Source organism: Elephas maximus, chromosome 24 (genome assembly GCF_024166365.1).
Source record: "Elephas maximus indicus isolate mEleMax1 chromosome 24, mEleMax1 primary haplotype, whole genome shotgun sequence".
Lineage (NCBI taxonomy): Eukaryota > Metazoa > Chordata > Mammalia > Proboscidea > Elephantidae > Elephas > Elephas maximus.
Window position 1 is genome coordinate 5,067,363 of NC_064842.1, and position 23,653 is coordinate 5,091,015.

General features: G+C 39.8%; 1 protein-coding gene across 4 annotated transcripts in view; it reads right to left on the reverse strand.

The window, feature by feature from the left end:
• USH2A (usherin) overlaps positions 1–23,653 on the reverse strand; it is a 906,431-nt gene that overhangs the window by 474,555 nt on the left and 408,223 nt on the right. For all 4 annotated transcript variants that reach the window (XM_049868234.1, XM_049868232.1, XM_049868231.1 and 1 more), the window contains 2 exons: positions 13,951–14,064; positions 11,271–11,432 (listed from right to left, as the gene is read on the reverse strand). In XM_049868234.1, the coding sequence (XP_049724191.1) occupies positions 11,271–11,432; positions 13,951–14,064 (276 nt within the window). The remainder of the gene's footprint in view (positions 1–11,270; positions 11,433–13,950; positions 14,065–23,653) is intronic.

Consider the following 23,653-nt stretch of genomic DNA (forward strand, 5'->3'; position numbering starts at 1 on the left):
AATAAGTCATTGGTATTGCAAAATTCTATCATGCAATCTCCAGCATTGTTTCTATTACCAAGGCCATATTTTCCAACTACTGATCCTTCTTCGTTTCCAACTTTCCCATTCCAATCACCAGTATCACGACCACACGTTTGATCAATTTCAGACTGCAGAAGCTGATAAAAATCTTCAATTTTTTTATCTTTGACCTTAGTGGTTGGTGAGTAAATTTGAATAATAGTTATATTAACTGGTCCTCCTTGTAGGCATGTGGAAATTATCCTATCACCGACAGCACTGTACTTCAGGATAGATCTTGAAATGCTCTTTTTGACGATGAATGTAACACCATTCCTCTTCAAGTTATCATTCCCAGCATAGTAGACCATTTGATTGTCTGATTCAAAATGGCCAATACCAGTCGATTTCAGCTCACTAATGCCTAGGATATTGATCTTTATGCATTCCATTTCATTTTTGACAATTTCCAATTTTCCTAGATTCATACTTCATACATTCCAGGTTCTGATAATTAATGGGTGTTTGCAGTTTTTTCTTCTCAGTTTGAGTCATGCCACATCAGCAGATGAAAATCCCAAAAGCTTGACTCCATCCACGTCGTTCAGGTCAACTCTATGTTGAGGAGACAGCCCTTCGCCAGTCATCTTTTGAGTGCCTTCCAACCCGGGCGGCTTATCTTCTGGCACTGTATCAGACAGTGTTCCGCTGCTTTTCATAAGGTTTTCACTGCCTAACTCTTTTCAGAAGTAGAACACCAGGTCCCTCTTCCTAGTGTGTCTTATTCTGGAAGCTCAGCTGAAACATACATACCTATACTTCACTAAAATAGGCTAATGTACTACATACTGTTAGTTAATATGTTTTGTTTGTAACACCTTTCCACATTATTAAATATTATTTCCACTTTTAAATTATTAAGCTCTTCCACATTATTAAATACTTTTCTACAACATCACAAACAGTGGTCATGAAATATTCTGTTGTTGAATATTAAGGATCTTTTTAACACTTTTTTGTTGATGTACACATGCCAGTGAATTTCATGTGTTAAATTCTAATTGCACGGATATAGCATTTCAAAAATAATTCGTCAGATTTGGACTCAGAGGAAGAAGAAGACATTTCACATTACAAATCCTCCACCGGCTTTCTGGGAGCCAGGACTTCAGCTTTTGACATTGTCTTAGCAAATTCCTGGGTAGTGTGCTCAGGATACAGGCATGGGAATACAGATGACTGTTTCACTGATTCACTCTCCCTCCTACATGCTCTGAAAGAAGCCAATCAGTAAAGTGTACATACTGTTTGGTTCCATTTATATGAAGCACAAAAATAGCAAAACAAACACATGCTGTTACCAGTAGGATAGTGGTCACCCTGGTCGGGAAATAGGACTTGAGGACACAAATTGGGGGACTGTTCAGTCTCTTGACTGGGATTCTGGTTCCATGGATGTGTTCAGTTTATAAAAATTCATCAAGCTGTGCACTTATGACATGTTCACTTTCCTGTATGAACTTATAATCTGTTAAAAAGGTTAAAAAGTAAATTAAAAATAATGACAGCTCCCAAAATACTCAAAACAGTAGACAGCCTCTATTTATAAAGCTCTAAAAGGCAAAAAAAAAAAATTTTTTTTTTAAAGGAGACATTACTTTTTTCAGAATTTAACTCCACTCCTTTTCTAACTGGATGTTATTCCCACTATTCCACTGAAATCCTTTTCGAGTACATTAAAAAAACAAAAAAAACCACCCATTGCCGTCAAGTTGATTCCGACTCACAGCAACTCTATAAAATAGAGTAGAACTGCCCCATATGGTTTCCAAGGAGTACCTGGTGGATACGAACTGCCAGCCATTTTGGTTAGCAGTTGTAGCTTTTAACCGCTACACAACCAGGGTTTCCTTTGAGTACATAGCACTTTCTAACCATTTAAAAGCATAATTTGTATCAATTAGGTTAACAGGTCACAAGTAATATTTGAACACAAGTCTTAAAATATAAATTTAAATATATTTTATTTCTTCATGTACTGGTACACTGTGTTGTATGGTTGAGTCAATTCCGACTCATGGCAACCCTACAGGACAGAGTAGAACTGCCCCCACAGGGTTTCCAAGGCTGTGGTCTTTAGGAAAGCAGACCGCCTCATCTTTCTCCCAAAGAGTGTGGCTGGTAGGTTCAAACCACCAACCTTTCAGTTAGCAGCCAAATGCTTAACCACTGTGCCACCAGGGCTCCTTTTTGGTACACTGTAGAAGAGTCCAAAAGTGAGAATGTCAGTTTGGTTGTGTGCTGAGAGTGAACTACAACTGATATTTTAATGTTCTGGGAAGGTCACTTCATCGCATCTCACCTTTTGTTAGTAAGAAAACATGGCTCTTTACGGTAAAGCACCCATTCTGCATTAACTCAAGACTGGCATCTAGCTAAGTTTTGAGCAACTATTTTGGAGTTTTTGGTTATAGAGTTAGTAGCGCAGTAGCTTGGTCTCTGAAGGTTCTAGCTTCATTCCTAGCTTAGACTTATTTCTTATTCTCTTTAAGGATTCTTAGACTTGGTATAATTCAATGCTCTATGTCTATGACATTCAAAGGAAACAAGGTAAGACTTAGTTTGTTATAGAGGAGCGTGGTGACTCATCGATGAGTTCACTGACTTCCCTGAAAAACCCACACACCCTCTGCCTTATGAATACTCAGCCTTATGGATTAGAATGCAAGCATATTAACAGAAGCCCCCTCGCTGAAACTGCTTTATGTAAAGGAGTGATTTGATGCACTGCCTTGTAGTACTCAAAAATGCAAAATTAAAGAAAATATCTAGGATAAAGTAACATTTTATTTTGCTGAGAAAGAATCGATTGGAAACCATCAGTAGGAACAAATATAATTTAGTTCAAATTTGTAGAGTTGATAGGGTTCCTTATAACACTTGGTTAGAAGTACTTGACCTCTAAATGCCCTTTATTGTGCCATAAGCAGTACAGCTTCTTCTATAATAAATTTCTCATTGTAAGACTTAAGTGTTCGGAAGGTTCAAGGTGACTATTTCTATTTTGTTATTTATACATAATTCTTTTTGACCTTGACAGATACGATAATAAGGCAGAAGTTTTAGCACTTTTAGTTGGTTAAAGATATAAATACTTATTGTCCATCTGATTTTACAGAAATCCATCCTCTTTTCTTCCCTCTTTTATGTCCCTGCCCCTCTCCCTCCCTCCTTCCCTTTCCTTGTTCCTCTCCTTTCTGTTTCTTCTTCCACCCCCTCTCTCACTCACTCATATGATTCTTGCATCACTATTACCCACATCTACTGCCTTGGTCTTCACATCAGAAGCCCAGGTCCTGATGCCGAGTGGTGGGAAGATGCTACCTAGGGTGCCAGGGGTCAGCCATGCTTATTCGACCATAAGAATATAAAGATTTATTAGATAATACACTTCAAAATATTCGTGTGCTATGGTTTGATGTCTTTTTTTTTTCTGTAGAGGCCCTATTGGTTTTCCCTTCTTTTGAGTCCTAGTAGTTATAAGAAGTAATGTTTAACCAAGGACAGTTTATATACTAACAAATACTGTTCTGAGGTATCACCATTCTGTCCTTACCAGGTAACACAACTCACACAAACCTCCTTGTCAAGTTTGTACCATATTTCTCCCGATTACTACCGTTTTGGGATCCTTGTTTCTAAAAACTTTGTAGGTTTGCTGAAACATTTCACACACTTCTTTGTGATTGCTGGTTTCTGGTAGGGTGCTCATTTAAAATAAGAATGATCTGGTTGGCTACAGCTTGGATAGTTCTCATCAATCAGGATGCTATCTGGCCTGAACTTTCCAACGATCCCAGTATACTGAACAATTCCACAAAGGTTTCTTCTTCTACCTGTTCATGAACATACGGCATACACACATCTTAAATGGCCCTCGGTAGCCCTGCTAGTGATAGCAACATAGCTCCTTCAATCTTCCCATAATGTTTTTAATCATAAGCTTTAAAGCACAATTGTTTTTACCTTGAAATTCTTAAAAATCTGTTATAGGACAGAAATAAGAGATTAATGGAGATCTTGCAAAAAAGATAAATGATACCACCAGAATACCACAAAACTGGGGGAAAAATTAATTGAACCTATGCTTTTGATAAATATTTATTTTTTGCAGAAGAAAAATGCATACTAGTTTAAGCTGTCATTATACTAACCTACATCCTATTTTTCATATTATTAGTAATACATAATGTGGTAGTTTATATTCAAAAATAAAACTAGAATGTATATACCTCATGTGTTTATCCAGAAATACACCAAGGTTACTATGGTTACGAAAAATCCATTACCTTTGAATACAAAATGAAAAAGTTTGACTTAAAGTGTGTGCTATTTATTATAGCACACATCAACAGCCTTTGGGAGGTTCTCTAACTGGATTCATTTTTCAGTGTCAGAACTGACCCACCACGCTACTGGCTTATGGCCTATGCGAGGCAAAAAATTTGAACTGTATGCATTTTTAAATATATTTTGCACTAACTCAAGGTGCAGCAATGCCTTTGACTTTTAATGTTTCATATTTAAGAGAAAGAAGAAAAAAACTGAAACCACCTAGATGCTAAGTGGCATCTGAATTGAAATGCATTTGCTTGTACCTGTATCCACCATGGCAGCAAGATCCATCAGCTAAACAAAAAGGAAAAATGTAGGTTCTATTAGAAACTTAAAAGGAAAGTACAAATAGAGTATGAATGAGAAAAAAAATGTTGACACCTTGAACGCTGAGGAAGGGTCATTAAGTCAAGTTGCTAAGAAAGTTTTTGATAGTAAAGAAGGCAAAGAAGTTTAAACAGTTCAAGAGACTGTAACCAGGAGAAACAAGACATGAAACACAGCTCTTGAAGAAGTTTAAAAATTATTCTTTACCCCAATTAAATATCTGCTCATTAAGACTGTGACCAGATAAATCCGAGAAAAAACGACAAACCATTAATGATCATATAGAAAAGTATTCAGTATAACGAGCAGTTAAAGAAATACAAATCAAAACAAGATAGTATCGTCACTTATAAAATTATCATAGATTTAACAATATAATATCCACTGCTGATGAACCTTTCTGGAAAACAATAATATACATCAAATATTCTGTAAAAGTTTATCGTCTCTGACTTAACTGCCCTCCTAGGAATCTAACAAAGATTTATGCATTTTGAAATTTGACACAGCATTATTTAAAATAAAGATAAGTTAGAAATTATTGGATTGTTGCAATGGTTAAATGCAGGAAAGTGCCTCCATATGATGGAATACGATGCTTTTATCAAAAACATTTCACAGTATTTTTAAAACGTTTGATGATACAGGGATATATTCATAATATAATAAGGGGATATAGAAAAATTCAATATTATACATAGGTTGTTGCTCAGTTATGTTAAAGTGAACAAAATACTAGAAGGGACAGCATCAAATGTTAAGAGTTTCTATCTGGATGGTGAGACTACGGGGTAGTAGATGTTGATATAATTTAAATTATCTTCAATAAGCATGTTATTTTTAAAATTAAAATATTATTTCCTTAACCTATCAGACCGCATCTTCCACTTCTCAGTCTTCGAATGAAGAGACATTTTGGTACTGCAGAGATCCATCTTAGCAGGCCTAATCTCCCACTATGACTGAAAGCACCAGCCCTCACAAACGGAAATTCCACGCACAAACCACACAGCATGGAAAGGATATTAGGTCACAAGTACCCCAACGCAGGGACAAGCCTTGTGAACGAATAGCATCATGGATGATATTATGATGAAGCACGGTGTGGACTCAACCTGCCTGTAAATGCCAAAACTCCTCCCACTGGTACAGCTGTTCCCTCCACCTGCCTTCTCCCAGCAGACGTCAGACAGACAGAGCTGCCTTCCTATCAGTCTTTCTGTGAGTCTTAGTGGACAGGCTAATTTCGAAGACGTAAATGAAACGCATTTGATATACATCACAAGAATAAAATCTTAAAGCCAAAAGGGATCATAGAAGTCATTTTCTTCAACCTCTGGCAGTGAGAGACTCTCTGGAGAGCCGGCTTTCACTGAAGCGAGAAAAATAGAAAGAGCACTTGCTTTAGGGGCTCTGTGGTTTGCACCCAGGCTCCCAAGTGAAACCCCTTGGAGCCATTTTTTGGGGAGTAAGGGGAGTTCATAAAGTGAACAAAAAATTTCCTCACCTGTCTCCTTTCAGAGTTGTGGTGAGAAAAAAAAGAAAAGAAAAGCATGGATCTTGGTGCTAGTCAGGTTTGGATTTGAATAGGTTCCACCAATCACTAACTAGAATTTTTTGGCTTCTTTGGGCCTCAGTTTTGCTAGCTGTGAATTTAGAACAATTATATATACATATACACGTTGTTGTTAGGTGCCATCTAGTTGATTCTGACTCATAGTGACCTCATGTAACAGAATAGAATTATCCCATAGGATTTCCTAGGCTTTAATGTTTATGTGAACTGATCTCTAGGCCTTTCTCCCATAGAGCCACTGGGTGGGCTAAAACCTCCAACGTTTCCATTACCAGCCGAGTGCTTAACCGTTGCAGCACCACCACATATATATATATGTATGTTATATACGTAGTATGTATATATGTACATATATACATATACACTGAATGTTATCCATAATGTTAGCACTACAAAATGCTCATTTATCACTATTCTATATCACGATAATTTATATACATATATTTTAAAATGCAACACATTTGTGCTTGACTTGTTTTGCAAACATTCTCAAAAGTGTGGCTACCTGACATATTATCAGTGTTGAGCAGAGCAGGGTGATAATATACTTAATTAATTATATGAAACCCACTTTGATTAGAGAAAAAGATGTATCTGATTAGTAGATAGGGTTCACTAACTTTGTTCAGTGTAATCGATATTACTGTCATGGAATGCTAAGAAACTGGAAAAAAACTTTATGGATTTTATTTGGTGAATGAAGAAAATATACTCTCCTCTAATCTCTTTGGGGGTAAAATGAAGAGATCCTAATACTCAGTAATTCTCAAAATTTGGAGTACACAGAAGTCACCCAGGGTTCTAATGTGGAAATGCATTCTCCTGGGCCCATTCCTGCAGATTCTCATCTGCAGTTTTTCACAAAGACTTCTCGTCGTCTGGGTGGAGACGAACCACAGACCACACCTGAAGAAGCTCTGCCATAGGCCTGAAAACCCTCAAGATCTGCGGCTTCCCAATCTGGTTCATCTCCAGAATCACTTGGGAAAGTATTTTCCAAAACGTAAATTTCGAGGTTTCTGCCCAGAGAAACTGAATCAAATTTTCAAATGTGTGTTCAGGAATCTACATGTTTAAAAATGTATTCCTGATGATTCTGAGGGTTCCCTGGACCGTGGTGTTGTGCGCTGCACATGCACCCCACTGAGGGAGCATCTTACTGCTAGGGAATAGTGGTGGGCTTTTTTTTTTTTTAACAAGATATTATATAGAATTTATTTTCAGTCTTTATTAAAATGGCTTTAGTGTTTGCTTATCCATTTTCACCAAAATACAATAGTGCTGAACGCTTTTAACCCACTGTTGCAGCTTTGCTCAATTTCTCATCTGAGCATTGTCCAAACGATCGTTGAAGTAAAGCCTTCCTCCCTACAGCCTGAATGTTTCTGCATCCCTTTTGATTAGATGTTGCCCGATTTCCTCTGTGTAACCCAACATGTCAGCAAGGATTGACACCTTCCTCTGAACCCCACCTTAACGTTCTCAGCTCAGCTTCTCTCCTAACTGACCAGTATTGCTGTCCCAACACACTTCATGTCTCCAGCCATTTGAGAATGAGAGCAACCAGGGATATAGTTCCTTCTGAGAAGCCAAGAAAGCCACATAGGAAGATGGTTATGGGTGATATCAGAGATATGTTCCTTAAAAATCCACATAAAAGATTGGAAACCTTTCAAGAACCTACTACTACCACTTTAGCTAGAGAAGATGGTTGTGAGCACTTTTTAAATATTACACTTTTTTTTTCCATATTATATCTGGGACACCTAGCGTATTAATCCATTATGGTAACATCTGCCACAATCTTTCACTGCAGATTATATATTCATACAAAACACAGAATTTAGTATTTTTTTGTAGCTAGCATTAGAAATTGATGTCACTTTCCCTCCTGCCCTCCTTACACGGCTCTTGTTCTGTCTCTGTACAGTGTCACCTCATAAAGCATTCTGCACATTTGGAATTACTCAGGGCCCGAGGTTCGGAACCCGCCGTCAGCAGCACCACTTCCCTGTGGACCACGTAAGCATCCATTTCTACAATGGAAGGGAGAGTAGTTTCTTTTTCCTGCTTGCTGTCATTTCTTCTCTCTCTCTCTCTTTTCTTTATTGCTACTTCTTTCCCTTTTACTTCTCCCTCCATCGGTTACCCTTAGCTACTTTCTTTTGTTGTTCCCGGAAGTCTTCTGACTTCATTCATTCATGTATCCAACACTGTGTGTTCTGTGCCAACTCAGTGATAATGAACAAGCAGAAATGACCATGCCTTTACGAAGCTTACGGCCTAGAAAGGCAAACCCGCCAATAAGCATGTAGCTTCACTCAACACAATGCAAAAAAGATGGGAGAGGCAACAAGGTATTCCATGACAATACAGGGGACAAATAAAATTCAGACTCATAGAGTCAGAGAAGGCTTCTTAGAGGAAATGTCTGTTGGGCCAAAAAAAACCAGTTGCTATCAAGTTGATTCCGACTCATGGTGACCCCATGTGTGTCAGAGTAGAACAGTGCTCCACAGGGTTTGCGATGGCTGATTTTTTGAGATCATCACTCTTCACAGCACTTTTTGGTGGACTGGGACCTTCAGCCCTTTGATTAGTAGCTAAGTGTGTTAATCTTTTGCACCACCCAGGGACTCCATGTTGGACCTAACGGGTGTGACTTCCCATCATGCACTATGATGTATTTTGGTCCTTCAGAAATCCTTCATGTATTAACTATCAATACTAATACATTGTGTAAAGTTCATACCATGGAGTATTTTCATTTTTTTCTGATATAATACTTCTGTGGTCTATAAAAGTTTTAGTTAAAATAATTGCTTCAGATTATTGTTAGGGAGAGATTAATATCCTTTTCAATTTATCACAAATTCTATATTCTACAGGAAATAATAATTAGAGATTCTGTTTACTGTTGTCGTTGTCGTTAGGTGCCGTCGAGTTGGTTGTGATTCATAGTGGCCCTATGCACAACAGAACGAAACACTGCCCGGTCCTGAGCCATCCTTATAATCGTTGTTATGCTTGAGTCCATTGTTGCAGACACTGTGTTAATCCACCTTGTTGAGGGTCTTCCTTTTTTGCGCTGACACTGTACTCTGACAAGCATGATGTCCTTCTCCAGGGACTGATCCCTCCTGACAACATGTCCAAAGTATGTAAGATGCAGTCTCGCCATCCTTGCCTCTAAGGAGCATTCTGGCTGCACTTCTTCCAAGACAGATTTGTTCGTTCTTTTGGCAGTCCGTGGTATATTCAATATTCTTTGCCAACACCACAATTCAAAGGCATCAACTCTTCTTCGGTTTTCCTTATTCATTGTCCGGCTTTCACATGCATATGATGTGATTGAAAATACCATGGCTTGGGTCAGGTGCACCTTAGTCTTCAGGGTGACATCTTTGCTCCTCAACACTTTGAAGAGGTCCTTTGCAGCAGATTTGCCCAGTGCTATGCGTCTTTTGATTTCTTGACTACTGCTTCCATGGCTGTTGATTGTGGATCCAAGGAGAATGAAATCCTTGACAACTTCAATCTTTTCTCTGTTTATCACGATGTTGCTCATTGGGCCAGTTGTGAGGATTTTCAGTTTACTAAGTGCTAATAATGTTTCATATATGGCTCTAATTCTCTGTGAAATTCTGAAAATCATAGTTATTCCTATTTTATAGTTGTAGAAACTAAGTCTCAGAGAAGTCAAGTAACTTATTTAGGCCACACTCTCTTCAAAATAGCCAGAATGTTTGGTTTGGTATCAAAGCCTACCACTCACAGGCTCTGCAACCTTGAGGAAGTTACTTAACTGTCTATGCCTCCATTTCTTCATTTGTAAAACGGGAGTAACAATGATATCTATTTTGTAGGATACGTGCTACAGGATTCTTCCCAAACATGATGAATAAAATGTAAAAGTAATAGTTCCTGTCCTTTTTAGGTTCTTAGACTAGAGAGGAGACAAAAAAATAAAAGCCCTGAAAATGCAATTGGATGAATGCCACACAACTGTCCTCAAACGGCTCAGACATTATCTGTATGTGTCCCCATGAACTGTGAGCACCAGGAGAGGAGGAACAGTGTCTGGCTGGTTCCCTGTCATAACCTTATACCTGGCATTAATGTGAATGAGTGAATGCATGAATAATTAATCCTGTCTCTGGCTCTAGCTTGTTGTGACCTTTCATAAGGAAGTTAATATCTCTATGCCTCCACTTTGTCATCAATCAATTTTTGATTAATAATGCCTAACCTAATAGCCAAACATAGTATACAAAAGCAATGCAAACCACATAAATGCTCCAAGTACTTTACAAATAAAAACACTGCACAGACACCAGACAACATACATACCGTAAGCCTCTGTGTTTAGAAAGTTTTTCAACAATTTACTTGATTTCATTTTAGTATCTAGTTACACCTTATAACTTGATCTGGACACACATAATATGTTTTATCTCGAAGGGTCTAAAACTCAGATTACACAGAGTCATACTTCTGAGTCTTAAGACTAGTCCACATTGGTGAGGTTTTTGAAAGCACGTAGCCCACGCCTGGGACAGTGGGATTTATTTGACATGACATGACTGAGTCAATCAGGAGCTATGAGAATGACTGGGTACTACACTGGGTCCCAGTTTTGATCCTGTGGTCATCTGGAGGCAGAGTTATGTGTTGAACTCTCTCTGCTTCAAGTATTTTCAAGATCAACTCCGGACATGGGTAACAGTGTATTAGTGGAAGGACTTGGGTAAGATGTGGTGGGCTCGGCAGTAGAGAAAACGAGTAAGACAGCCTGGGTAGAGGGAGCTGGGAGACAACATGATCCCTCAGCTATTTTTTAAGCTTTGGGCTGCACCATAAATCTAATGTGACCATAAAGATCATAGAACTGAACTGAAGGAGATGAAAATAAGTAACCCACTCTCAGAAATCAAGTTCTCAGATACTCTGGTAAGTGTAGAAGTCTTACCTGTGACTGCGTAGTTCTCCGCGCTGCCTGAATAGATTACCATCCCATCCATGTATAAAGAGTACTGAGTTATAATGCCGTTGGCTTGTTTGGGTGGTTTCCAGGAGACTAACAAAGAATTGGGAAAAGATTTGGCTACTGGTGGCTGAACCTCTTGTGGGGCTGCGGAAAAAAAGATTTATGAAGTCTAGTTTTAGTTTACTTTTCTAATTCAAACTTTTCAGGCCCAAACCAATAAATCATGGAATAAGCCTGAAATCCCATGAATGAAAATGTTCCTGATTCGTGGGCAGCTTGTCAGTAATTGCTTCAGGAACAGTGCTAAATAACTGTCCTGAATTTATGAGAATTTGCATCAGTGATGGATGGGGAGTACTTAAAATAGTTCGGTTGATTGATGTTTGCGTTACCTCATCGGAAGTATTATTAACCCATACTGTCTACATGGAGCTGTGCCTATTAAAGCAAATTAAGCAGATAGAGATCCTGCCCTCTAGAAGCTTTTGATCTAAGATGGGAAACTTTGGTGAGTTTGGTTCATAAAACCCACTGCCATCGAGTCGATTCCAACTCATAGAAACCCTATAGGACAGGTTAGAACCGCCCCATAGGGGTTCCAAGGCTATAAGTCTTTATGAAAGCAGACTGCCACATCTTTCTTCTGCAGTGTGGCTGGTGGGTTCGAACCACCGACATTTTTGGTTAGTAGCCCAGTGCTTAACCACTGCACCACCAGAGCTCCTGTGGTTCATAATAGGTACAAAAAAAATCCCATACATAAGTATAGAAATAGCTAGGAAATATAAAAAGAATTTAATAAATTATATGTGAAAGCTAAATTGTGTGTAAGTTAAAAAAAAAAAAAACCTATTTTCTATAGTGTTCAGTGAATTGGAGTCACAGAAACTAATAGTTTTTTTAAAAAATTGACCCTAAAATTCTTGTCATTTGGTAAATCAGGGATTTGCCGCTAGTTGCTGTCAAGTCTATTCAAACTCATGGCGACCCCATGGGTGCAGAGTAGAACTGGTCCATAGGGTTTTCAATGGCTGTGACCTTTCAGAAGTAGATTGCCCCGCCTGTCTTCTGACATACCTCTGGGTGGGTTCGAACCACTAACCTTTAGGTTAATAGTCAGGTGCTTTACTGTTTGTGCCACCCGGGGACTCCAAATTAGGTGTAACTTCCTGGAAAGGCTAGAAGTTTGCGGATGAGTGGAGATCCCTCTGGGGCACAGCTGTCAGAAGCACCAGGCAAAGCCTGGACAGGGAAGGTAGTGGATGTTGGGAAAATAATGACAGACATGGGACAATCTGGTCAATTTTGAGACTGGCTGAAAGTACTTGTATAAAGAGATGTTGACCACGGCAGTTAGTGATGACACATTAAGAAAGACGGTGCTTTTGTCAGTAACCTAAACACCAAAACCAAACCCGCTGCCGTCGAGTCGATTCCAACTCATGGTGGCCCTATATGACAGAGTAGAACTGCCCCATAGAGTTTCCAAAGAGTGCCTGGTGAATTCAAACTGCTGACCTTTATGGTTAGCAGCCGTAGCACTTAACCACTACGCCATCAGGGTTTCCATCAGTAACTTAGGCGGGGAGAATGTTGAGAAAATCCTGAGGCAGATCACTGATGGCACAGTCCAGGCGAGGGGAGTTTACTTAGGTCTGTGCAAAGCACTGAGCAGACAGGCTCCCAGGAAGGATTTTAGGAAATCCCCTCTCCTGTCACAGGCTCCTCATATGGCCTGTGCCTCACTTTCTCCTCTATATCTTCTGTGCATGTGGTGCTTGCTAACGGATTTAAAAAAGGGAGAAAGAGAAGGGAATAGACAGACACTGGAAAAAGAGAAAGGCTAGCTAACTCCTTTCTCCTGAAAACCAAGCTTTTAAATCTCCTCAGTAACTTTAAAACTAGATAGCATAAGAAATATGTAATTCCTTTCCTCCAGGAGAGAGAAACATTAAACAACAACGCTTCAAATGTCTTGAAAGCTGTTATTTCTTGAAGTGATGCGAGCTGATGCTTGAGTAAAGCTTTCACTTTGGAGTGCTAAAATGTTTTCTCTTTCTCACTGCCTTCCGAACATACGCTTTCTGAAACATTAATTTATGCCAACAGTTTGTAAGCTCCAAGTACGATAAAAGTGAGACTGAAGTCGGAAGGAACCGAGCAGTGATTAATAAACGCCTCAACTGGCATTTGGAGGTTCCATCATACAGAAATAATTGTTGCCTACTCTGGTGTTTAGCAGTTAAAAGACACCATGGAAATCAACCGTTTGATTCTCAATTTCATACTGTGCCATACAATCAATTCTTTTTAGTCAGACTGTCTCTAGATTTACTTCTGAGCCGTAGTAAAATGAGGAAGCTTTCATTAATCTTTCAGATGCTTCATATTAATGACAAGACTCTTGCATGAACAATGTAACAGCAATTAAAAAGCCCATTAATCTGCATTACAGCTATTAAAGATGCATGTCATTAAAGGGTATGGAGTTTGATTCATTTTCGCACCCCCCAAAAAATGGAGCAATTATGGCCTGGCAATGCACTTTGTCATCAAATTAGGTTGGGGTTTTCCAGCAAATGGCCTTGCAGCATTTAGCTCTTCTCCTATTTTATTATTCATGACTGAAATGTGGAAGTCAAGACCTTTGAAATTACTTTACCTTCTTGTGGAGTAGAGATGTTCAAAGCATGTGAGCTCTCAGTGCAGCCCGCCAAAGTGCAGGCACTTAGGGTCACCATGTAGTTTTTGAAGGGTAGCAAGCCTGTCAATATGCCTGTAAGAAAAGAAGTTTACGTGTTTACAGTAAGCAGCTATGGAGAACATCATGTGTGAGGGAGAGAGAGAGACAGGGAGAGAGAGACCAAGAGATAGAACATGAAAACATACACCTCCCTCATTCATTTCCTGCCAGTGTGCTGTGTGAAGGATGGGGAGAACAGAGGGAAGAAGCTGTGAGACCCACATATTTGTTAAGACAGCTCTAAAAGAGCATTTTCCCCAACGCATTGCTCAGTGCCTTGCCGGATTTCCCCTCCCTGAAATGGGGGTCTGTGGACACACTGTGTGTGAAGCGCGGCACGATGTATCTCCCCGGTAGACAGGATGCACGTTAGCCCATTTCTGTACCCCAGAACTCCTGCAGAAACAAAGCTATTTAATTTTCTCCAACTTCACATTTTTTCAACCTGATTTGACTAGAGAGCCCTTTTCATGAGGCGTCTATTACCTCACGTCAGGAGACGGTACTCCAAAGAGTGGCTTCATTATATTAACTCTAGGATTCACATATACAAACTATTTGTTTATGTCACAGCTAACAAATATGCAAATTCACAGGGTTGAACAATTAGCAAATTAGATAATTATGCTTTTGTACTTCTACTTGCAAAATTATTAGTTTATTTAATTAAGACACCTGTCTTGAAGGGAAGCATTGCGCATGGAAGTGTGGAATTAACCTGGCTCAGTGCTAATATACGAGATTTGCTTAGCAATTAAATGTACCTGTAGAAATGAAAAGACCTTTTGTTTACTGGCTTTCATAATCAAGGCAAAAAGCTCTTTATTTAGATAATCTTGTGAATTAAAGAAATAGCAAAAATATAATTTGTACATTTGCTTACCATTGTTTTCCACTGCAGACACTATTCAGGACTGTCTTTAATCCTAACCACACAGATTATCATCATTTTATGAAAAGATGGCCCCATTCATGACATCCTTTTATTGATTAAACCTTCAATAGCCTCCCAAAACCCAAAACCATTGCTATCAAGTCAATTCCGACTCATAGCGACCGTACAAGACAGAGTAGAACTGCCCTATAAGGTTTCCAAGGAGCACCTGGTGGATTTGAACTGCTGGCCTTTTGGTTAGCAGCCTTAGTTCTTAACCACTATGCTGCCAGCGTTTCCTAGAGAATGTATTATTGTTTTAAGGTACCAATATTGGTGACCAATTGCATAATTCATACACAAATTTTAATACACATGGTTCCCTCCCCAAAAGAAAATTTTAAAGTTTAGAAGAGCAAAGAGCCAGGAAACAAAGACCATGGGCCATTGTTTGCTTTGGCACCACATTCCCTCCATCCCTAGTGCTGCCTGAAAGTCCATTCCAGCAGCCCCCCAGGGCCACCCTGTGCAACCAAACCCTCTCTGCCACACTTCTGCAGGAAAATATCCACCCCCTTGGCAACACTGTCTCAGCTCACGGCCAAAGAAGACACCAAGCCAGTGAACTAATTTGCATACATGTGTGACCTTCTTATGCCAAATTCAGATAGCTCTAATTTCAAACCCCCCTCGTGTCATCATCTTCTGCTTCTCTTGTTCTTGCTACTGTGATCGCCCTTTCCTTTCGGATCTTTCAGATCAGGACCCACAGTCTGAGTTCACGTTTTCTTAAGAGGCTGTTTCTCCTTCCGCTAAACATCATAAAAGAAAGCTTACATTACCACATCCACGTCCTCATCACATAATAACCTTTTCAATTTCTTTTTCAAGAAGCAGGTGAGGATAGTGGGAAAGAACACTAATGTGTGACCTAGAATGCTTGGGTTCAAATAATTCTGCTGCTGACTGGCTGTATGGACTTGGGCAAGTTGTTCAGAGTTCTCCGACTTAATTTTCGCATCTGTAAGTGGATGATACTAGTGTCTATCTTTAAGGAGTAGAGTGATCAACGACATCAGGATAAACAGAAAAAATTGGAGTTGTCCACCATTTCATTCCACTTGGTTCAACACTAATGTCCATGCAAGCAGCAGTCACGAAATCAAATGATGCATTGTATTGGGCAAATCTGCTGCAAAAGACCACTTTAAAGTTCTGAAAAGCAAAGATGTCACTAGATGACTAATGTGCACCTGACCCAAGCCATGGTCTTTCTAATCGCCTCATATGTAGGAGAAAGCTGGACAATGAAAAAGGGAGACAGAAGAAAAATTAATGCATTTGAACTGCGATGTTGATGAAGGATACTAAATATACTCTGGACTGCCAGAAGAACAAACAAATCAGACCTAGAAGAAATACAATCAGAATGCTCCTTAGAAGTGCGGATGGCAAGATTTCAACTTGCTTACTTCGGACACGTCATCAGGAAAGACCAATCACTAGAAAAGGACATCATGTTTGGAAAAGTAGAGGGTCAGTGAGAACAAGGGAGATCCACAATAGCCACAAGGGACTCAAACACACCAGTGATCATGAAGATGGCACAGCACCTGGCAACATTTTGTTCTGTTATATGTAAGATCACCATGAGTCACAGCTGACTCAACGACAACGAACAACAACATTTTAAGGAGAGGTTTCACAGTCCTCATCTGTAATATCTTAACCACTGGTGGTGCAGTGGTTAAGAGCTCAGCTGCTAACCAAAAGGTTGACAGTTCAAATCCACCACCCACTCCTTGGAAACCCTATGGGGCAGTTCTACTCTGTTCCATACGGTCACTATGAGTCGGAATCAACTCGATAGCAATGGGCAATGGATTTGTTTCATTTTTTTGGTTTTAACTCAGTGGGTTATTATCAATAAAAATAAGTTTAGGTACGTCGAGTGCTTACTCAGCACAGAGCTATATAAGTAAAGCTCTTGAACACAGAGCTAAGTTCTAGCTACATTATTATCGCAGCCCAGCTTCTGCCTCACTATGATACTAAATTATTTTTCTGTCTTAAAGATCACTGTGATCCCTTAAATACCATATCCAGGAACCCTCCCTTGGTCCTTATTCCTTTGTATTTTTTAGAACTTGACCTCCCTCAGCTTCCTTCTATGTCATTGAACGATCCTGAGTTCTGCTCCTCAACTGCCGGGAGCTCCTTTCTTTTTTGGCCACCTTATCTTCCTCTCACAGTTCCTTAAATAGTTTTTGCTTCACAAGGTTGTGTCCTCAGGATTCTTTCTTTTTCTAAACACTTGCCTTTGGTAAGCTCATCGAGCCTCATCTCTCAATGATCACTTTTATATCTACAGACTTCACAGCTCTCTCCAGCTCCAGTTCTGATTTTCTACCTGCAAGCCATGTACCCCCATCTGGATGTCCCACTGGCATTTCACAGCCAACAGGTTCCAAGGCAGACTCAGTGTCCTAAACTAGTCCCTAAATTCCTTCTTCACATTTCAGTTAATGCCACCACCATGATCCCACAATTGCAGGCTCTAAACAGATGTCATCTTAAAATACATGCTAGCCATAATATCCTTAGAAAAATCTTTGGCATTTGACATATATTTCCTATTGTCAAGTTGGAATCTATATTGCAAGAGTCTAAATAAGACATCTTGTATGTCTGAATCAGTACAATGCTAGACAAACAAGAAATGTATCAACCCTGAGGGAATGAAACTTTTAACCTTACAGAGAGCAAGAAAATCATCTTGGGATAGGAGCTGAGCTCTCTTTGTTCGTTCGCTAAACCTACGTGACATATGCGAAAGCATTGCCTGTTACAGATGGGCATGACTTATCTGTGGCACAGGAATATTGTGTCCAAAAAGATACAGAGGTTGTATAGAGCTTGATGGTCTGCAATCTTAAGTAAGAAGATTCTTTATACATCCAGGTGGTATTACCATTAAGAAACAACGTAAAGGCAGTGCTATTGTTTTGCCGGCTGGCCACAAAATGCCCTATCCTAAGACATTATTTTTTTGCAAATCATAACTGAAGTTCAACGTTGGGATTGGGACTGTTACATTAACTTCTCAGGGAAGATAATAATATGTACACTTTAAGAAGGCTCACTCAAATACAGAGCTCACTAAATGAGCTTTGGTGTTTTATTCAACCTTTCTTGCCTTCGCTAAAGGAGTTATTTTGTGTGTATATGTGTATCATGAAACTCCTTTGCTGTTTTTCCCCTTAAACCTCAAGTACCTTAAAAACAGGTAATACTCCTCTCAGTAAGCTTGCTTTCTTTAGCTTTGTGCTGTGGTGAAGAGGTTTACCAAATTGTATTTCATAGAAAAATTCTGAGATTCTTAAAGAAAGATGTTGCAGAGAAACTAGATCAACTTTCAGGCCATTTATCAAAGTGCTCACATATCCCGTTTCAAGGCAGGTGAAACAATAATAAATACTGAGAAATGAGAACTGCAAAACAGAGAACAGAAAAGAAGAAAGTCCATATTTTGGCTCTTGCCAACTTTGAATTCAGATGAAAGTTTTGGGTAGTTTATAAATCATATTTTCAAAAACAAAAAACATGCTGTACTTTCTGAGACTGGGATGGCTTTTCTTGTCTATTTTCCCAAGAGATCTTGCTCAAATTGTTGTGTCTCAGAGACAAAGTTTGTCTAACCATCTGAATAATTTTCCCTCAACACTGGTCAGTCAAGGTATTATCTAATTCAACAAAAAGAACACTGCAATGATTCAGCGTTTTCTCTCCTTTGGTCAGGTAATAATAAAGGTTCAGGTAGGGGAAGAGGCTGGTCAGCCAAATGGATGTCACTAAGTTGGAAAAACTTCCACAGCATCCTATTTTCTCCTGGAGCGTGTGATTTGTGTTCTCTGATTTTCAGGATGGAGAGTTTACCTGGATGGATTCAAGTTGATGGTTATAACAAGTAGAGACCACTGAGTGACTGTCCTGAAGTCTCGCTTTAAGTGCCAGAGTCCTACTAAGATTAATATTCCCCAGAGGAAAAAAAAAAAGAAATAGTACTACTATGATGATGAGTCATCATGAAAAGCATTTATCAATTTTTCTTCTACACATCTGTGAGAAAAGTGTTATGGAATACAGCTGGTCTTTAGAACACTTCTAATCTAAGAAGATAACAGTGCCATAAGGACTGTAATGATAAGGGAAATACAGAGAGACACGCGTAAAGCAGAAGACTGCATACTTGCCAAGCAGACAAGGGCATTTATAGAACACAGAATTCCTAGTCTAAGATAATAACCAAAAAACCAAGCTGTTGCCATCAAGTTGATTCTGACTCATAGTAACTCTGTAGGACAGAGTAGAACTGCCCCATGGGGTTTCTAAGGCGGTAGTCTTTACGGAAACAGATTTCCATATATTTCTCCCATGGAGCTAGTGGGGGGGGGGGTTCAAACTGCTGACCTTTCAGTTAGCAGCCAAGCACTTAATCACTGGGCCACAGGGCTCCTAGTCTAAGGTAATAAACCAAAACCCATTGCTGTCGAGTCAATTCCGGCTCATAGCGACCCTATAGGACAGAGTGGAACTGCCTCACAGAGTTTCCAAGGAGAACCTGGTGGATTTGAACTGCCGACCTTTTTGGTTAGCAAACGTAGCTCTTAGCCACTACGCCCCCAGGGTTTCCAGTCTCAGGTAATAGAAGGCCTATATTTAATTATGGAGCCCTGGTGGCACGATGGTTAAGCACTTGGCTGCTAAATAAAACGGTGATGGTTTCAATCCACCATGGACTCTGTGGGAGAAAAGACCTGATTATCTGCTAACATGAAGATGACAGCCTAGGAAGCCCTATGGAGCAGTTCCACTCTGTCATATAGGGTCACTATGAGTCAGAGTCGACTCAATGGCATACAACAACAGCATACGTAATTAAAGACAAAAAAAAAAATGATAGTCATTGAAAGTGTACTTCAGTATTAAATTTTAAAAAAAATTACTGGGAAAAATACAGTATTATATGTTTATAAAGGAATCTTAGGCAGAAAATGTCATATGGATTCTGTCTCCATAAAAAATCTTAATAAGAGAAAATGGGATTTTTATTGTTGTTGGTTGTTGCTGAGTCCATTCCAACTCACGGTGACCCATGCGTGCAGCGTAGAACTGCTCCATAGGGCTTTCAGGGCTGTGACTTTTCAGAAGCAGATTGCTAGACCTGTCTTTCACGTGCTTCTGGCTGGATTTGAACCACCAACCTCTTGGCTAGTAGTTGAGTGCTTAACCATTTGTGCTTCTCCCCTTTAAGAAAGTTGAGGTGTTCATAAAAAAGCAGTGTATCTGACAGTAAGAACTTCAAAAGGTTGGCGTGGGTGTGCGTCTCCTTCTTTGGGAGACTGCACAGAGAAGTCTTTTCTCCTTTGAATTATTAAGGGAGTGTCCCCGCCACAGGCAGGCCAGATGACCTCCGTTTCCACCACAAAGCTCTGTGAAATCAGAAAATGGTCACCAACTATGTCAGGAAGCTTGCGGATCCCTTTTGATAATGGAAGAGGGCGAACTGAGAAAACATTCAATAAGCATAAAGTAAGCATTATTGATGTCTTAAAAGTGTTAGTGTCCCATGAAACACAGGCGTGCTGGTATCTCTATTAAAATCATTGGCATCAGCAGGTCCAGAACCCTCACTGCTAAGCGATAATGCATTTTGCATTAATGCTTAACATTGAGAAACCCTGACATGCCCCACCAAGGGAGTTGGAAGTAAAGTAAGTATATTCCCTTTGAATTGCAGCCCTGTGAGCCTCAGTGGGTACAGAAAGCCTGGATTGGAAGAGCAGGGTTGGGGACTTGATTTAAGGGAAGAAAGCACACCTCGGTACAAAATTCAGAAGCCCCAGTGCACATGGCATCAGGCTGTGTGCTCTGGGGATTTCTACCCTGTAGAGGGCAAGGTCCTTATCTTAGAGAATCTTGCAATTTAAATCCCTTACAATGATTTGGGCAACTCCCTCTTTATTTGCGCTATTTTCCAGCAACTAAAACTATGGTTTACCCAAAACTAGGCACTTAATGGTTGATGGACTTTTCATGCGGACTTTTTATTCTCTTAGCTTCACTTAGTGCCTCCCTCACTGGAAGAGAGCCCCACTCCCACTCTGCCCCTTCCAGGGAGCAATCGAAGGAACAAATATTGTTTCTTTTGACTGATAGGTTATTATCTCCAACACTTTCTTTCCTTTGCTGTATTCTCAAGTTTCAAAGGAGCCAAAAAGAAATATTCATAATTGGAGGCAGCCAGACCACCTAAGAGAAAATCACTGTGGAGCTGACACCAGCTGTGTAAGCTTTTGTGTCTCTAATAGGACTCAGTATGCTGAGAAGCAGTAAAACCACCCAGAATGAGCCTGCTTTGTCGTGGAAATGTTTTGATTAACTCCTCTGACTAGATGCAGACAAGTATAAATGCTCTGCCTGGGGACGGAGCCTGAGACACAAACCAAAATGGCATCCTTTTTAAACCCAAACACATTTTGGAGAAGCACAAAAGGACACAGTTCATATTTACCTACCTCAGCAGACTCCTCCTCCCACCCCCACCCCCCAGCTGCCAGCCTAGGTGTTTGGCCAGCATCCACCGTAATCTGTTCTCCTTCATTATGTTAATCTGTGGGCGGAAAGATTTCTGTCATCTTCGAATCGCTTGTACAGCAATGGTAAACACCTTGGCCTGTCTGTAATTGGACAGGTGTCTGTATTGATGTCACCCAGCTTTTAATTCAATTAAAGAGCTGGCTGCTCTGTTCTCATTACCCACTCATTTCCGTTGCACTTTTCATCTGGCGGTGAAATCTGCACACAGCAATTGCCTACCCAGAGTCCGAAGTCAGCAGTCCCATCATAAAGATCATGCAGGCTATTTTAAATGGATCTGAAAATCCAACAGTATTTTTATGTCAGCAAAGGCATTTGGAATAATATGGAGAATTTGTTATCTCTCACACTTTTTTCTTTGCCTTTAAATTCTATGTTGTCTAAATGGTGTCCTCTACCTATTGGTCAGTAATTAGGGGCAGTCACAGCAAACTGAAAAGGCTGTTTCTAGCTTCTTCTCCCCTGGGCTTTCCTCCATCTCAGGAGAGCTCATCAGAGCACAATGCTGTCATTTATTTGCTGGCATTTCACATTTGGATCAAGAGAGCGAGGATGGGCAAGAGAAGGCACTTCTTAAGAGGACCATCTGGTGAGGGATACCGCACAGGCTGTGCTGCTACTACTACCTGGACCCAGGATAGAAGAGCCCACATTTACAAGAAAACCAGGCAGGGGAAGGAGAGCAAAAAAGAAAGGAGAACTTTTGGGCCCAGAGCTCAGCTGCGGTGCTGATGAATTCTAATTTTTTTTTTAATTCTAATTTAATTTTTAAGTACACATTCTAGAGTAAGTTTTGAGCTGCAAGCCAACCCAGTGGATGGATGAAAGAGAGTAAACCAATCCAATGTGCTATGCTCTCTGCCCATAGAGGAAGCTCTGAAAGTAAATTAAATTTCTAACACAGACATTTTGACACAGCGACCCCATGAAACTGAATGATGCCATGTATTAGATATAGATGAAAATTTAACGGTCTAACAGGGATCTGGAAACACACCCGGAATGCACCTCTTCTTGTCTGCCATTGTCCGGAGGGGCGGGATATGTTGTTGCTTTGGGGCTTTTTGGGTAACTTTTTTTTCCCAAAAATAAGGATTCCTCATATTTATAAAACGCAAGTCAATTTTCATTTTAACCAAAAGGTGGAACGGTAAACACACTTGCCTCAAACCTACGGTAATTCTATGGAAACTTTCCAGCTAATTCTATCCCTTTAATTATCTTCAGATGGATTTTCTGACCTCGTTCGTAACTTCTAGCAGGAGTGCAGAAAATCATGTGCCTTGGATCAAAGGCCCCACAGATTTAGATGCTTACGAATAGGAAAAATAACAATAATTTTTATTCTTTTATTTTCTTTATAAAATACAGGTCTAATTCTGGTCTTAAAGAATGTGTCAAAGAGTGATTTAAACGGAACCTAAAGCATTATCCGGTTAAGATTCTCTCAGCAGGTTTATGTCTAACCTCACATGTTTTAAACGATGCTTGAGTGGTAGAATTACCAGGGTCTTTATCCTTTTCATTCTGCTTCTGCAAAAGGCTTGAAGCCCCATACTCTTGTTAACTCTTTATCTAATATGAAGAGCTGACATCAAAATCCTTGGAACACTCCAAGAAAATATCAGATCTAACTAAGCAGAGAGGCAGGCGGGGAGATGGGAGGGAAAGAAAAGAAAGAGAAACCAAAATCATGCCTTGTTGTTCAGTGTCCCAGGCCCTCTGCTAAGACCTCCGATAGACAGAGTTATCCCATTACCAGAGCAGGCGGCTGTTGCACAATGTGAAATATGGTGCTTACGGCCATACATTGGGGAACCAGGAGATCTGAGATCAGAACCTATGTCTTCTGACTCCAGGATTATTGTTCTCATTTAACCTAAACTCCTGTTCCACGAGAGGAAAAAAGACATGTTGGAGAAATGTTATTAAGAATAATAATAGCTTACTTTTTAGAGCAAATAACTCCCTTAAAGTGTGCCTTAAAATGTGGTAAGAAGTCCCTACTTATTACTAAAACCTAGTGTGTACAAACAGGAAGTAGCATGCTTATCCCCCCCACCAAATGAGCAAGTATCTATGCCTGTA